Source organism: Nerophis ophidion, linkage group LG03 (genome assembly GCF_033978795.1).
Source record: "Nerophis ophidion isolate RoL-2023_Sa linkage group LG03, RoL_Noph_v1.0, whole genome shotgun sequence".
In the NCBI taxonomy this organism is placed as follows: Eukaryota; Metazoa; Chordata; class Actinopteri; order Syngnathiformes; family Syngnathidae; genus Nerophis; species Nerophis ophidion.
In genome coordinates this window covers 42,129,549-42,147,949 of record NC_084613.1, presented here as the reverse complement: position 1 = coordinate 42,147,949, position 18,401 = coordinate 42,129,549, and the positions used below count along the sequence as shown (strand labels likewise).

The window sequence follows — 18,401 nt, the reverse complement described above, 5'->3', positions numbered from 1 at the left end:
CCATTAAAATCTCCTGATGATTGAGGGAACCCCTCATGAAACAGATCTGTAGAGATGAAGTAGTCTTGTGATTTTTTTCCCACACCTACATATATATATATATATATATATATATACCTCTGGATTGGCAGACCGGGGTGGTGGTCCCTCTCTTTAAGAAGGGGGACCGGAGGGTGTGTTCCAACTATCGTGGGATTACGCTCCTCAGCCTTCCTGGTAAGGTTTATTCAGGTGTACTGGAGAGGAGGCTTCGCCGGATAGTCGAACCTCGGATTCAGGAGGAACAGTGTGGTTTTCGTCCTGGTCGTGGAACTGTGGACCAGCTCTATACTCTCTGCAAGGTTTTTGAGGGTGCATGGGAGTTTGCCCAACCAGTCTACATGTGCTTTGTAGACTTGGAGAAGGCATTCGACCGTGTCCCTCGGGAAGTCCTGTGGGGAGTGCTCAGAGAGTATGGGGTACCGGACTGTCTTATTGTGGCAGTCCGCTCCCTGTATGATCAGTGTCAGAGCTTGGTCCGCAATGCTGGCAGTAAGTCGTACATGTTTCCAGTGAGGGTTGGACTCCGCCAAGGCTGTCCTTTGTCACCGATTCTGTTCATAACTTTTATGGACAGAATTTCTAGGCGCAGCCAAGGCGTTGAGGGGATCCGGTTTGGTGGCCACGGGATTAGGTCTCTGCTTTTTGCAGATGATGTAGTCCTGATGGCTTCATCTGGCCGGGATCTTCAGCTCTCACTGGATCGGTTCGCAGCCGAGTGTGAAGCGACCGGAATGAGAATCAGCACCTCCAAGTCCGAGTCCATGGTTCTCGCCCGGAAAAGGGTGGAGTGCCATCTCCGGGTTGGGGAGGAGACCCTGCCCCAAGTGGAGGAGTTCAAGTACCTAGGAGTCTTGTTCACGAGTGGGGGAAGAGTGGATCGTGAGATCGACAGGCGGATCGGTGCGGCGTCTTCAGTAATGCGGACGTTGTATCGATCCGTTGTGGTGAAGAAGGAGCTGAGCCGGAAGGCAAAGCTCTCAATTTACCGGTCGATCTACGTTCCCATCCTCACCTATGGTCATGAGCTTTGGGTCATGACCGAAAGGATAAGATCACGGGTACAAGCGGCCGAAATGAATTTCCTCCGCCGTGTGGCGGGGCTCTCCCTTAGAGATAGGGTGAGAAGCTCTGCCATCCGGGAGGAGCTCAACGTAAAGCCGCTGCTCCTCCACATCGAGAGGAGCCAGATGAGGTGGTTCGGGCATCTGGTCAGGATCCCACCCGAACGCCTCCCTAGGTAGGTGTTTAGGGCACGTCCAGCTGGTAGGAGGCCACGGGGAAGACCCAGGACACGTTGGGAAGACCATGTCTCCCGGCTGGCCTGGGAACGCCTCGGGATCCCCCGGGAAGAGCTAGACGAAGTGGCTGGAGATAGGGAAGTCTGGGCTTCCCTGCTTAGGCTGCTGCCCCCATGACCCGACCTCGGATAAGCGGAAGATGATGGATGGATGGATATATATATATATATATATATATAGCTCCTGCTTTGATGGGTCTGCTCCTGTCTCTGGCCATGCTCCCTCCACCCCAGCGGACGATGGCGTGGAACACCGCAGAGGGCACCACAGTGGATATGTTTCTTTTACTTTTTATTCATAGCTGTATGTAGAAGTGTCTGGTTGTATCTGCTGCTTTAATGTCTTTAATGTCCTCTGTGTTCTTTGATGTTTGATGTTTCCCTCTTATACACATGGAAGAGGGATGTGTTCTATGGCTATGAGTTGTTTTTTTCCCTTAGCCTCAGTCTGCACCCCCTCTCCAGGGCCCAGGCTAAGACCGATTTTTTTAAATTTTATTTTAATCTTCTATTTTTTTCTCCCTTTCCCCCCACCTTGTTTCCCTGTATCTCATCTTTTTTGTAAGGGGCGCTGGAAGCCGGCAGACCCGTCAGCGATCCTGTTCTGTCTCCCTGTAATGTTTGTCTGATCTTGAATGGGATTGTGCTGAAAATTTCAATTTTCCTGAAGGAACTCTCCTGACGGAATTAATAAAGTACTATCTAATCTAATCTAATCTAATCTAATCTAATATATATTTATTAGGGGTCTGGGAAAAAATCGATTCGAATACGAATCGCGATTCTCACGTTGTGCGATTCAGAATCGATCCTCTTTTTTTTTTAAATCGATTTTTTTTTTTATCCTTCCAACAAAACAATACACAGTAATACCGTAACAATGCAATCCAATTCCAAAACCAAACCTGACCCAGCAACACTCAGAACTGCAATAAACAAAGCAATTGAAGGGAGACACAAACACGACACAGAACAAAACACAAGTAGTGAAACAAAAATCAATATTATCAACAACAGTATCAATAATAGTTATAATTTCAGCATAGCAGTGATTAAAAATCCCTCATTTACATTATCCAAACACATTTGGATAAAAAAGAACAATAGTGTCCTAGTGGCTCACACTTGCTTCGCATCTCATGAGCTTGACAACACACTGTGTCCAATGTTTTCACAAAGATAAAATAAGTAATATTTTTGGTTCGTTTAATAGTTAAGACAAATTTACATTATTGCAATCAGTTGATAAAACATTGTCCTTTAAAATTATAAAAGCTTTTAGAAAAAAAAATCTACTACTCTGCTAGCATGTCAGCAGACTGCAGTAGATCCTGCTGAAATCATATTTATTGAATGAATACAGAATCGTTTTGAATCGGAAAAATATCGTTTTTGAATTGAGAATCGCATTGAATCGAAAAAAATCGATATATAATCGAATCGCAACCCCAAAAATCGATTTTGAATTGAATCGTGGGACACTCAAAGATTTTCAGCCCTAACATATATATATATATATATATATATATATATATATATATATATATACTGTATATACATATACATACATAGTTACTATACATACAGTCGACTTTTGGCCCCCAGTAAAATAATTTCCGCCCAAAGCGGCCCCCAAGACAAAAAGTTTGGACACCCCTGGACTACAGAGTAATGAACTGTAAGATCAAGGCATGATTGAAGAACAATACTGGACTGTCTATGAGTTGACACTAAGTCAGTCAAAACGTCAAGATGCCTTTCCAAGGAAACAAGCTAAACAAGTTTGATTAACCAAACCAGAAATATCAGTTAAACATCACACCCAATCACATCTCACTATGGCACCATATTACACCACCAACAAAAAGATTGTTTAGACCAGTGGTTCTCAAACTTTCTTCACTAAGTACCACCGTAATGACATGCATTAAATAACAGTACAGTAGTAGGCCTAAGTATTCGTTAAAAACAAGTCAGATGTTTTATTTAATAAGTACATTGAATATTTTGGGCCACTGTAACATTGCTCACAGTTTGAACAGTAACACTTATGTTTGAAATTAAAACACTCTACTTAAATAATGATTCACATAAAATTAATTACACAAACAATATTTCATTAAGTGATTTTTGCCACTAGATGGAGCCCACATAAATGTAGCACAGTTTGAGACTAACTGGTTCGATTATAATGGGTTTTTCTTAAAACTCTATTTACAAAGTCTTTTTAAGAGTAAATGCTTAGTGTCATCATGCATTATGATGTGGCTCACACAGTGTGCCTTAAGTTACATACAGGGCATGACGTGATGCTACAAAAGCTACTTTGTGGTGTTGCTTTTCAGATTTAAGTCTCATCTTCATGCTGCTCTATTCTGAACCAGTTCAAATTGGGTAAACGGAGGCTAAAATACCTAAAGAAGATTAGGATTGTCCTGCCTCAAAACTCAGACAGGAAAAGGAGCAAGTCATCATATCTCATGGCAAGTTGCACACTGCTGCCACCTTTTAACCAATTTATGTGCTGCAACATTGAATTAAATACAAAATCTTGTGTATACAAAATATCATAAAAAATAAATAAAATACAAAAAACAGTAACGTAATATTTAAAATAAAATTTAAATAAAGCATTATACTATTTACCGGTACTACAAATACATTCAAAGACCACCACATGAGTTAAGTCCAATAAGTTACAAGTGAAATGTTCTTACAATGCGGGCGGCGTGGCTCGGTTGCTAGAGCGGCCGTTCCAGCTACTTCAGGGTTCCAAGTTTGAGTCTCACTTCCGCTATCCTTGTCACTGTTTTGTGTCCCTGCGCAAGACACTTTACCCACTCACACTAGTTTAAATGTAGCTTAAAGGATTTATATGATGGATTTCACTAAAGTGCTTTGAGTCTCTAGAGAAAAGCGCTATATAAATACACTTCACTTCACTTCTTAAACGCTACCATTAGAGATTGGTTGACAATAGATGCACCCAACTAAACACTAGTTTAAGTTAAAAAAACCCACAGTGGTACCTCAGTTTTCATTAGTAATCCGTTACAATAAGTCTTCCGAAGACGTAGCAATTTGTTCCTTACGCCGAAAAATATTAACACAAACACATTTTAAAGACAATAATTACATTTTGCATTCCGAATATATATAAATACAAACGACTGATGAAATGGATAGAATAACATTTAACCTTACTTTTACCTTTATTTAAGATTGGGAAGAGGGCGAGGCGCAAAGGAGGGGGTTAAGAGAAGTTCTGTTACATGGTGGGTTATTTGCTGCCATACCCAATTTAAAAAATCACAGATGGACAAACAAACACATAGTATTGTTAATAGGCACACTCAAATATGCGGAATGAGACAGAGTTGTAAATGGGATGTACAAAACCGAGGTAACACTGTAAGAGAAAGCCATGCACCTAAGCCAGTGCTTCTCTTTTGTCATTTTTGTCATGCCCCCTTGGAGACAAAGTTTTTTTTCCACATTTATTTATTTATCCAGACAAACCACTAAGTTTTTTTTCACATTTATTTATTCATCCGTACAAACCACTCCATGAGTTGCTGGCACCAGCACCTACCTGGTTGAATACTTGTGTATTGTTTTCTGAAAAATTGACAATAATACTGGAAGTCCTATGCCTCTGAGGCCCCTCGAGACACTTCAACGCTCCTCCCATTGATAAGCACTTGTATACATCATATAACAAAGAGCCAAAAAGGTGTGTGTGCATGTGTATTTACGCACCTCTGTCTGAAAGCAGCAGTATAACTGTGTGAGGTATGGGTGAGAGCTGCCTAGTGCCAGCACTCTCTTTTCAGTCATGGTACACTCCACATCATCATCCTGCAATATGATGTCCTTTTTCAGCACCTTGACTGCAAAAATCTGATCGCTCTTGTTTAGCTTTGCAAGCATCACCTGCAGATAGACCATACACAAAAACACACTTACGGGAAGGTCGTGCTAACATAGACAACTTAACACAAGTTTCCCACCTTGCCAAAGCTGCCTTTGCCAAGCACTTGAAGAAACGTAAAATCTGAAATGCAAAACCTAGGGACCTCCAGGTGAGACTGAAAACTGATCTCCCTTTCATTGGGCGTTTTTGTCTGATGTTCACTTTTTGTCTGGAAAGACAAAGAGGACACTAGACGATTTAGAAAAATGTCTTTTTACCTGAGCCGTTTAGAAAATGTTCATACTCTAGGGAAGTTTTGAATGAGTTCTCCAGGTTCAATGCCCATCTCTGACAACTTCTTGGACAGTTCAACATTGTTGACTCCACAGTTCTGTGCAACATTGTGTTCGCATCGGATGTGAACGTTTATTTTACAGACTGTAAGGAGAAACCAGAGTGGAAACTTGTACTTAGTGAAAAACAGTTGCGATTAACCAGAATCTTTTCGGATTTTTTTTTAACTGCTGATGAAACAGGCCAATACTTTTGCAGTGCAAGCCCTGCTTCAACAATCCATACAACAGTGATCCACAGTGATTACAGAAAGCAGGCGACTTGTAGTTGTGGATGCTGAACTGGTGTGGGACTTTGATGCTGAATCCAGAAATTGCAGGCTGTAACATAAACATTTAAGACATTAAGAATTAGACTAAACACTCCTTGCATTAATTACATCACTAGAAAGATTCCCATTTAATTATGTCACCCTTAAAGCAGACCTAAATAAATGTATAACAGAAGAAAAGAACAAAATAAAAAGATGGTTTGACAAAAACAGACAAAACATATTTGAATCTCAGTAAAACTAAAATAATGATATTTAGTAACAGTAGACAAAAAAGTCAAACACAAATACAAATACACGGAATAGAAATTGAAAGAGTAAATGAAACCAAATTTCTAGGTATAATGATTGATGATAAATTGAAATCCTATGGAGAAACATACAACATAAAGCAACAAGAAACATGTCAATAATAAAGCAAAACATGTTCTGGACCAAAAAACACTCCATATCTTCTACTGCTCGCTAGTGTTATCATATCGGAGTTATTGTGTAGAATTATGGGGAAATAATTACAAAAGTACACTTCATTCATTAACAGTGTTACAAAAAAGATCAGTTAGAATAATACATAATGTTGGAGAGAGAGAACAAACAAACCCCTTATTTATTGAATCATAAATACTGAAATTACACGACATAGTGAAATTGCAAACAGCTAAAATTATACACAAAGCAAACTATAATCTGCTACCCAAGAATATACAACAAATCTTCTCAACAAAAGAGGAGGAATATAATCTTAGAGAAAAATGTAATTTAAAACATTTGTATGAACGTACAACACTTAAGATCTTCAGTATATTAGTATGTGGAAGAATTAAATTATGGAATGAATTAAGCAAAGAAATCAAACAATGTACTAATATGATCCACTTCAAGAAACTCTTCAAACTTAAAGTGTTTACAAAGTACAAGTAAGAAGAACCAAGATAAATATTCTCAATTTATCTCATCAATCCATTCATTTTTAAGATAATCTTAAAACATTTGTATGAACGTACAACACTTAAGATCTTCAGTATATTAGTATGTGGAAGAATTAAATTATGGAATGAATTAAGCAAAGAAATCAAACAATGTACCATTATGATCCACTTCAAGAAACTCTTCAAAGTGTTTACAAAGTACAAATAAGAAGAACCAAGATAAACATTCTCAATTTATCTCATCAATCCATTCATTTTTAAGATAATCTTACTCATCTCACCACATGAAATATAACTTACTTCACCAATTATTATTTATCTATTTATTTATTTTGTATTGTTATTACTTATCCCTGACACTAGGTTGAAGCTTAGAGGTGACAGAGCTTTCTTTCGCCGCTGCTGCTTCCAAGCTCTGGAACGACCTACCTCTGAGTGTTAGACAAGCCTCCTCTCTTCCTGTTTTTAAATTTCTCTTAAAACATACTTTTATTCCTTGGCTTTTAACACTGAGTGATATCCATTCTGCAATGGCGCCCCATTATACACCTGCTGTTTGTTTTTTTTATGTTCTGTTTGTGTTGTTTGCTCGGTTCTCGTATTATCTTTTAACCTGCCCATTGTACAGCACTTTGGCTACCCCTGTGGTAAATTTTAAATGTGCTTTATAAATAAAGTTGATTTGATCTGATTTGATTTATGGAGTATATTGTGAATAAATTGAGAACAGGAAGTGAACAAAAGTTTTATCAACTGCTATGAAAAGGTGTAAGATTAAATAAGATCTGCTTCGTCCTACTCCTTTTTGAACATTTTGAATAGAGAAACTGGAAATTGTGATGTATTATGTTGTGTGCATGCATGGTCGAAACAAACTCAAACTCAACTCAACTTTTGTATAATGAATTATAACAATAAAGCTACATAGTAGCTGCACAACCAGGAATCTGGGGGTTTGAATCTTTGAGCAGCTCTGTGTGGAGTTGGCCTGTTCTCCATGTTCATGCATTGGTTTTCTTCCTACCACATCCCCAAAACATGTATGTTAGGTTAATTGGGGCTTCTTCAATGGTGTAAATGTGTGTGTGTGAGTAGTTGGTTGTTTATAAGTGCCCTCCACCGAAACCAGCTTTGGTAGGCCCCAGCTGGCCTGCCACCCAAACGAGGACAAGCAATATAGAAATAGAATGGAGAGGGTTTATAATTAGGGCACTAATTATAAAATTTGAGAGGGCCCTTAAATTATAATTGCTTTAATTTAAAATGTATCATTTTTCAAACTAATTTTGCATGATTAATAACCATTATGTTGAATTAACCACCATTATGTCTGAAATATACCAAATATGTCTGAATCACATGACACAATTATGTATATTTAACATACTGAATGTTTATCAACAGATCCAAATCAATAAGATTTAGCTTAATCAAGTGTAAAAATAAACTGGTTATCGTGCCGAACTCGTAATCATCGTTCATACAAATAGTGGGGTGGGGCCCCCTGGGAAGGACAGGGGTGGGGGCAGTTTGATGTGTGTGACCTCGGGGAACATGCTTTTATTCTGTACCAGAATATGACGAAGCGTATGTAGCACTTGGCTTCACTGTAACCAAAGTGGGAGACGAGGAAAGGCCGGTGTGTTGCTCCCTTTAATGTTAATAAGCTTACAATGTTATGCAGAGGTATAGTTATAACAATTTATGGACAAATTATACTAGTTATAGTCACGATGGAGAGTGTGGGGGGCAAAATATTTTAATTTTGCTAGAGGGGCGTAACATAAAATAACTGAGAAGCACTGCACTAAATCAAATTGCATCCAGTTGTTCTGTTTTATAATTACATTGTTTTTTAATCACATAAGAACCCATTAATCGAGATGCGAATCGAACATCACAAAGTTATTTTCATCCCTTATACTGTGGGGCAAAAAAATATTTAGTCAGCCACCGATTGTGCAAGTTCTCCCACTTAAAATGATGACAGAGGTCTGTAATTTTCATCATAGGTACACTTCAACTGTGAGAGACAGAATGTGAAAAAAAAATCCAGGAATTCACATTGTAGGAATTTTAAAGAATTTATTTGTAAATTATGGTGGAAAATAAGTATTCGGTCAACCATTCAAAGCTCTCACTGATGGAAGGAGGTTTTGGCTCAAAATCTCACGATACATAGCCTTATTTATTCTTTCCCTAAAACGAATCAATCGTCCTGTCCCCTTAGCAGAAAAACAGCCCCAAAGCATGATGTTTCCACCCCCATGCTTCACAGTAGGTGTGGTGTTCTTGGGATGCAACTCAGTATTCTTCTTCCTCCAAACACGACGAGTTGAGTTTATACCAAAAAGTTCTATTTTGGTTTCATCTGACCCTATGACATTTTCCCAATCCTCTCCTGTATCATCCATGTATCCATTTTGGTATAAACTCAACTTGTCGTGTTTGGAGGAAGAAGAATACGGAGGTGCATCCCAAGAACACCATTCCTACTGTGAAGCATGGGGGTGGAAACATCATGCTTTGGGGCTGTTTTTCTGCTAAGGGGACAGGACGATTGATCCGTGTTAAGGAAAGAATGAATGGGGCCATGTATCGTGAGATTTTGAGCCAAAATCTTCTTCCATCAGTGAGAGTTTTGAATGGTTGACCAAATACTTATTTTCCACCATAATTTACAAATAAATTCTTTAAAATTCCTACAATGTGAATTCCTGGATTTTTTTTTCACATTCTGTCTCTCACAGTTGAAGTGTACCTAAGTTGAAATTTACAGACTTCTGTCATCATTTTAAGTGGGAGAACTTGCACAATCGGTGGCTGACTAAATACTTTTTTGCCCCACTGTACATACACATCCATATACACACACAAATAGATAGCCCCAACTTCTTTTAACCTAATGTGGCCTCCAAGTTAAAACGTTTGGGAACCCTTGCCTTAGGACGTCTCAAGATTGAAATGAGGAAAGTCGGTAATTTTAGGAGTGTTTTCTTTTTCATGTACTTCCTGTATGAAAAGTGTTTTGTGCACAAAACAGATAATGATGACGTAATTACCTTTAACTTCTGCATGCGTGGTGGACACACAGTGATAACTTCTCGGTGGCAGTGTTTGTGAACCACACATGTACACACTATGGCGAAAACACAGTCAAAATCAGAGCCAAAGCATCCTGGTATGCTTAAAGGGGAATTACACTTTTTTTGGGAATTTTGCCTATCGCTCACAATCCTTATGAGAGACAAGACGACAAATGTATTTTTTTTGCATTCGAACTTGTAATAATTGGCGAGCGATGCAGTTAATGGGAGTAATCAATTCTGCCTCGAAATCACTTTAAAATGCATCGAAAAACAGCCAATAATACTTCAATTATGTTCCATAACCTGTATACTAACCGAGCTGTAGCGGCATTGTTATTGTAAGGGTAAACACTGAGGAACCGTTTTTCTAGCCAAGTAAGTTCACATCCCCTTGCAACGGCATTAGCCGTAAGACAGCTTCTGCGTCAGCAGCTAAATGGCTTTTAAGTTTGTAATGTACAACACAATCTGTTCTGACTGGAAAATTTAAAATCTTATTACAGTATCTGTAAGGTATTAGCCCCCTTTCATTTTTGTTTGTACACGGCTAGCTCGACTGACTGTAGTTGTACTAACAAGCATGACATGCTGCATGTATCATGATAAATATTTTAGTGACTCAGTCGATGGATTTGTCTGTTTGGTCAAACTGGCCGGGGACATTTTTTCCAATTAATTTTGGGTATGCATGCCATTTATTTCGGCATAGCATAGCTTCAAGTTCCACATTTGCAGCGTCAAGTCACGCCGGTGACTCTCTCAGCTACCGTCCGCTGCAACGGTTGACCCTCTCCTTGCGGTCTCGCTTCTAAAACAGTTCTGTATATTCAGTTAAAAAAGATAAGGTTTTGATTCCTCATTGTCCAAAAAATACCAGTGGTGATCTTAATTCTGTTACCAAGTCTTCCGTGATTATAACACATACGTTTGTTGCCGGAAGTAGAACACACGTTGGTTGCCGGAAGTACGTTGTTATGGGAACGGAAATAAATTTGCCCAGGAAATATGTTCCGGCAAAGCTTAAAATTACCAAAATATGGGAAATATTCTACATATTACATATTGTTATGAATACATTACAGTATATATATATATATATATACACACACAAAAAAAGGTACATCCTTGCAGCGTGTAAGAACAAACATTGATGAAGTGTTTTGAAGTAGTTTAAGAGGGTTTTAAAGGCTCCAATAATGACTCCCATTTGTCGCATCTTGCAAGTGTTTTTCTAATCTTTAAAAACCCTAAACAAAAGTGGTGTGTTCTTGTCTCATGATTGTGAACGATAGGCAAAATACAAAAAAAAAGTGCAGTTCCCCTTTAAAAACAAAGTAATTAATGACATCACCTTGGCACTGGTAACCCTGCTTTCCGAAAACACCCCTGGAACAAAGATAGAGGCATAATCACAACATCTATAAAGTGGTGACTTGTCCCTGACTTACTGAATATCATATTTCAGTATAGTATCTGAGTATTGCCTTACGAGACAACACTATAGAAATTAAACTAATACCATAACCATCTGTAAATACTTTATAGTAGTCGAGTGTACAACGATATAGATTTACTATCCACTGAATTTGAGTCGAGTTAGTCAACACAGCTATCAGCTGGCAACAAAAGAGTCGCAAGATAATTGTGTCTTGCCTATGGTCGAGCATCACGGTCCCGAGCAGCATGTATTCTGCGGGCACTGGGGAGCTGCGGTTAATTGAGGGGAAAATTAATTTCGATGTTGCAACCAACTTATATCATTATTAAAGTAAAATAAAAATAAATGAATAATGTTGTGTTTTTCTATATCTATTAATTAAAGCAAATATGAAGATGATTAGTAACAAGTGTCTAAACTTAAATTCTGCAAATTAATTGTATGTGCTAAGCTCACCTGGAAGTACAGTCGTAGGATTTGGGCTTGCAGGTAAACAGACTGTTTTAAGTATAAATTATTCAGGATTATTTGTTTTTCGTCTTAAGGAATTAGAAGATGTGGAACGTGTATTACTACAAAGGTTGTAAAACAAATCCATTAGTCAAGTAATCTTTTCATTAACACATTCACGTGATAGAGCTTGGGCTTAGCAGCAGATGACCAATTACAAGCATGGATTTATGGTTTGCAGTTAACGTCCCTCAAGAATGTAAACCTCTCCTTGTGCCGCAGGAAGAACTGCTGTCAAAATTAGACTCAGACTTCCTTTATTGTCATTCAAATTTGAACTTTACAGTACAGATAAGAACAAAATGTTGTTGCATTAGCTCGTGGTAGTGCAGGATGGAATATTAAAAATTAAAAAATTACAAATGAACACCGGGAAGAACAATCCAGTGTAATACTCTAGATATGAAAACTTAAATTTCATACTGCAGCTGCAAAATTTAAAAATGAAGGCTGGGAGAAAATCCCAGACTACTGTGAATATGTGAATACGTGTTTGACTAATTACTAATTATGTTTTTCAATATTGATTTCAAATAAAACATCAAATGAAAGAATGATACATGTATTAAGCTGGGCTAAATGGCAGATTTTCAACATATTAAGCTCACATCTCCAAGAAGACAAATGCCTTGATGTGGCCATCAGGCAGGCCTGAACCCTACTGAGCTCAGAGGCGCATTTTTAGTCTAGCCGCTTTGGTGAATTCCATTTTCAAAAGAATTAAAACAGTGTTAGTTCAGATTAATCATTCACTCTTTGGACATTCACTGCCAGGTGTACTCAATTGTTTTGCGAACTGACTACTCTTAAGTTTGAGCTAGGTTTAATTCTGATTGTATTATACATTGAGAAGATATGATGAAAATATTTTGAAAATGTGAGTGTAATCACTTTTCTGACCAGATTTCCTTACCAGATGAACTTTGTGCAATGGAAACAGAAGGTGGGCTGGCGAAGGAAGGTTGACATGAACTTGTGCCCGTTGACCTGGTGGACTTTCCGTCTCACGGCAGCATGGCGGTTCCTGGTAAACTCCGGGTGGTTTATTTTTGTCCCTGTGGCCTCATCTGAAATCACATAAAATGTCTTACATCTCACAATTGCAGGTGATAGTCTATGATGGGCTGTAATTAGATAGATAGATAGTATTTTATTGATTCCTTCAGGAGAGTTCCTTATACATGAATTCGAAGGTACCAAACTTAACATCTCTATTCAAATACACATGCCTGTGAGTCAGGGGCATTCTGGAGGTTACACAAATAACCATGCCCAAAGGTTTTCAAACTACGGAGACCAGACCTTTTGTCACTTGCTAAATTTATGAGTGAAGGGCCTGATATTCTAAGATACGTAATAAGTATAATAAGATAAGTAAAGCAAAAATGAAGCATAAAAACTGAAAAATAGCAAGCAGTACGTGTGTTGCAGGTGCGCTGCAGGTAATTACTAAGAGCCTGATATACTAAAGGTTTAATTTATGAGTGAAGGGCCTGATATTCTAAGATCCTAAATAAGTAGAGCAAAAATAAAGCATAAAAACTGACAAATTGTATGCAGTACGTGGGTTGCAGGTGTTCTGATCTACTAAACGTTTGCATGTAATAAAAACGTACAAAATTTTGCGCATGCAAAATAGACGTGTGTGCAAAATAGAGTGCAATCCATTTAGCGTATTCGTCTTCATGAACATGCAGAATATATACTGATTTTTAGAACGCCCACAATACTGTGAGGAGATGCAAATACAATCATTTAGCACACACAATGTGATTGATCAAAATTGAAACTGTTCTGTGGTCGCTGTTTTGCGTCTACTTAGCACGTGTGAATGTTTGGGCAAACTGGCATAGTTATGCACAAATGGCTGTGAGAACAGGGGGCGATCACGCTGCAAAGACAGACGATTAAGAGAGAGAAGACAGTAGTACTACAAGTTATGAGCTCAACTGGTTCTGTGATACTTGTACAGTACCTCAAATCAACGTCTCCCATTGAATTAAATTAAACCAATTGGTGCTTACCCCAAAAAAACAACAACATTTTAACATGTAACAAACCTTTTAGAAGAAAAACAAACTTTTGGATATGAAATATTGTCGGAAAATAATACAATGGAATGTCTTACTAACAACTACAGTAGATTATGTGAAGTAATGCAATAATAAAGTACAGCATTTACCTTGTAGAGTGGACTATAATATGGTATCTGTTTTCAGCTGCTTTTCCCGCTAAACACTGCATCATCCACCAGCTTTCCATATTTTCATGAATAAATGTCTGCTGCTTAGATATTATTATAACATTATTGGCTTGCATTAAACTCATTTTGCTTAAGTAAGGTGCAGACTTGCAGTGATAGTCAAATTCATTTATGCTTGGTTATGTTTTTTGCTGATTAATTTTTTTTCAATTCAATGAATATCATCCACTTCTTCTCAACACTGTCTTTTCACATCTACTTTCTTCCTTTACATGTGTGGAAAACAAATGCATGTCGATCTATAACTATAACTACTGCAAATGAGTAAGACTAGATTTGTTTTTGTCGATTCTCAGCATTGACATTTTATATTTTATAGCTGCTAGATGACTTAAGCAGCTGATTTAAACAAATTAAATAGATTTGTTTTGTTGTCTGCTGGCGTTTTTTTTAAATAATGTTTTTTTATATAGGAAATATATTATTACAATACATCTCCTTTATAAAAAAAAAACACTTCTTGCAATATGCACTTGCTTACACTGGATCATTCCAGACGGACCATCACAATACTGCAGTACCTTCCATATTAAACCCTTAGTGTGCTAAAAAAAATAGGTGCCTTAGTCTAGATCAGGGGTCACCAACCTTTTTGAAACCAAGAGCTTCTTCTTGGGTACTGATTAATGCGAAGGGCTACCAGTTTGATACACACTTAAATAAATTGTCAGAAATAGCCAATTTGCTCAATTTACCTTTAATAAATAAATCTATATATATAAAAAAAATGGGTATTTATGTCTGTCATTCCGTTGTACATTTTTTTTCCTTTTACCGGAAGTTTTTTGTAGAGAATAAATGATGACAAAAACACTTAATTGAACAGTTTAAAAGAAGAGAAAATACTTAAAAAATGAAAATTAAATTTTGAAACATAGTTTATCTTCAATTTGGACTCTTTAAAATTCAAAATTCAACCGAAAAAAATGAGGGGAAAAACTAGCTATTTTGAATCTTTTTGAAAAAATTTAAAAAATAATTTATGGACCATCATTAGTAATTTTTCTGATTAAGATTAATTATAGAATTTTGATGACATGTTTTAAATAGGTTAAAGTCCAATCTGCACTTTTTTATAATACATAACAAATTGGACCAAGCTATATTTCTAACAAAGACAAATCATTATTTCTTCTACATTTTCCAGAACAAAATTTTTTTAAAGAAATTCAAAAGACTTTGAAATAAGATTTAAATTTGATTCTACAGATTTCTCTAGATTTGCCAGAATCATTTTTTTGAATTTTAATCATAATAAGTTTGAAGAAACATTTCACAATTATTCTTCGTCGAAAAAACAGAAGCTAAAATGAAGAATTAAATTAAAATGTAATTATTATTCTTTACAATAATAATAAAAAAAACTAACTTGAACATTGATTTAAATTGTCAGGAAAGAAGAGGAAGGAATTTAAAAGGTATATGTTTTTAAAAATCCTAAAATTATTTTTAAGGTTGTATTTTTTCTCTAAAATTGTCTTTCTGAAAGTTATAAGAAGCAAAGTAAAAAAATAAATGAATTTATTTAAACAAGTGAAGACCAAGTCTTTAAAATATTTTCTTGCATTTTCAAATTCTATTTGAGTTTTGTCTCTCTAGAAATTAAAAATGTCAAGCAAAGCGAGACCAGCTAGCTGGTAAAAAAATAACATTTAAAAAATAAAGGCTGCTGTTTAAGTGCTGCTTTTTGAGCTATTTTTAGAACAGGCCAGCCGGCGACTCATCTGGTCCTTACGGGTGACCTGGTGCCCGCGGGCACCGCGTTGGTGACTCCGGATCTAGCTAATGCTTTAATAAAGCCTAAAAAAAAGTGATATATAATATATTTGTGTGCTGCATGTCAGCAACATGACAAAACGTCAGAGGTTGGACCACATATTGCCATAAATGTGGAGGGAAATGAGTGTCTCCGTGGTGACCATTGGTATAAACACAAAAATCAAATTTAAATAGAGTGGTCTCCACCATTTTAGCACTTGTTATTCATTGACCAATGTTGGCTATGTGCTATACAGGTTGTCTTGTCCAAGGAGTGTTACCCGATGCTATGCTAACTGTTGTGCTAGTACCTGTGATCAAAGATAAATTGGGAAAATGAAAACAGCTCAGATACTTATAGGCCAATAGTCCAAGCAAGCTTTCTGTACAAAGTATTAGAGTCAGTTCTACTGAGTAGACTGGAGAATTATGATGTAACCACTGACAAACAATTTGGTTTCAAATGGAAGCATAGCACTGACGTATGTATAAATGCACCAAAGGAGATTTTAGAGAAATACAAACCCCGTTTCAATATGAGTTGGGAAATTGTGTAAGATGTAAATATAAACGGAATACAATGATTTGAAAATAATTTTCAACCCATATTCAGTTGAATAGGCTACAAAGACAACATATTTGATGTTCAAACTGATAAACTATTTTTTTTTGCAAATAATCAATAACTTTAGAATTTGATGCTAGCAACACGTGACAAAAAAGTTGGGGAAAGGTGGCAATAAATACTTATAAAGTTGAAGACTGCTCATCAAACACTTATTTAGAACATCCCACAGGTGTGCAGGCTAATTGGGAACATGTGGGTGCCATGATTGGGTATAAAAACAGCTTCCCAAAAAATGCTCAGTCTTTCACAAGAAATGATTGGGCGAGGTACACCCCTTTGTCCACAACTGCGTGAGCAAATAGTCAAACAGTTTAAGAACAACGTTTCTCAAAGTGCAATCGCAAGAAATTTAGGGATTTTAACATCTACGGTCCATAATATCATCAAAAGGTTCAGAGAATCTGGAAACATCACTCCACGTAAGCGGCATGGCCGGAAACCAACATTGAATGACCGTGACCTTCAATCCCTCAGACGGCACTGTATCAAAAACAGACATCAATCTCTAAAGGATATCACCACATGGGCTCAGGAACACTTCAGAAAATTACTGTCACTAAATACGGTTTGTCGCTATATCTGTAAGTGCAAGTTAAAGCTCTACTATGCAAAGCGAAAGCTATTTATCAACAACATCCAGAAACGCCGCCAGCTTCTCTGGGCCCGAGATCATCTAAGAAGGACTGATGCAAAGTGGAAAAGTGTTCTGTGGTCTGATGAGTCCACATTTCAAATTGTTTTTGGAAATATTTGACATTGTGTCATCCGGACTAAAGGGGAAGCGAACCATCCAGACTGTTATCGACGCAAAGTTCAATAGCCGGTATCTGTGATGGTATGGGGGTGCATTAGTGTCCAAGGCATGGGTAACTTACACATCTGTGAAGGCACCATTAATGCTGAAAGGTACATACAGGTTTTGGAACAACATATGCTGCCATCTAAGGGCCGTCTTTTTCCATGGACGCCTCTGCTTATTTCAGCAAGACAATGCCAAGCCACATTCAGCACGTAATACAACAGTGTGGCTTTGTAAAAAAAAAAAGAGTGCGGGTACTTTCCTGGCCCGCCTGCAGTCCAGACCTTTCTCCCATCGAAAATGTGTGGCGCATTATGAAGCATAAAATACGACAGCGGAGACCCCGGACTGTTGAACGACTGAAGCTCTACATAAAACAAGAATGGGAAAGAATTCCACTTTTATAGCTTCAACAATTAGTTTCCTCAGTTCCCAAACGTTTAATGAGTGTTGTTAAAAGAAAAGGTGATGTAACACAGTGGTGAACATGCCCTTTCCCAACTACTTTGGCACGTGTTGCAGCCATGAAATTCTAAGATAAATATTTTTTGCAAACCAAAAATGATTTTGAACATCAAATATCTTGTCTTTGTAGAGCATTCAATTGAATATGGGTTGAAAAGGATTTGCAAATCATTGTATTCTGTTTATATTTACATCTAACACAATTTCCCAACTCATATGGAAACGGGGTTTGTATAACAGACATAATTCCGCAATGTTTATATACTTTATTGATGCATTTAAAGCATTAGATAGAGTTAATCATGAAAAGTTATTTTTAAATTGTCTAAAAGCGGAGTCCCTGGGTTATTAATCAGAATATTGGTGTATTGGTATTCTCATCAGACAATGAGAGTATGATGGCAAAATATGTTATCAGATTATTTTCATGTGAGCAATGGTGTGCGCTAAGGCGGGATGTTGTCACCGTTCCTTTTTAATGTTTATATGAATGATTTGTCTCTGATGTTAAATGCATCAGGTATTAGTTGTAGGATTGGTCACTTACTCATCAGTCACCTTATGTACGCAGATTTGGTCATTTTTAGCCTGTATAGTGCTGGTCTTCAACAGCCTCTAAAAAAAAACGCACACGGCATGGTAGAA

General features: G+C 37.3%; 1 protein-coding gene across 1 annotated transcript in view; it reads right to left on the bottom strand.

Annotated features, from left to right (window-relative positions):
• Positions 1–18,401, bottom strand: part of prkcha (protein kinase C, eta, a) — a 97,525-nt gene that overhangs the window by 35,023 nt on the left and 44,101 nt on the right. Inside the window, exons 3-9 of the mRNA XM_061895243.1 lie at positions 12,757–12,910; positions 11,247–11,281; positions 9,869–9,945; positions 5,797–5,926; positions 5,557–5,690; positions 5,350–5,481; positions 5,099–5,272 (exon numbers count right to left, since the gene is read on the bottom strand). Of these exons, the coding sequence (XP_061751227.1) occupies positions 5,099–5,272; positions 5,350–5,481; positions 5,557–5,690; positions 5,797–5,926; positions 9,869–9,945; positions 11,247–11,281; positions 12,757–12,910 (836 nt within the window). The remainder of the gene's footprint in view (positions 1–5,098; positions 5,273–5,349; positions 5,482–5,556; positions 5,691–5,796; positions 5,927–9,868; positions 9,946–11,246; positions 11,282–12,756; positions 12,911–18,401) is intronic.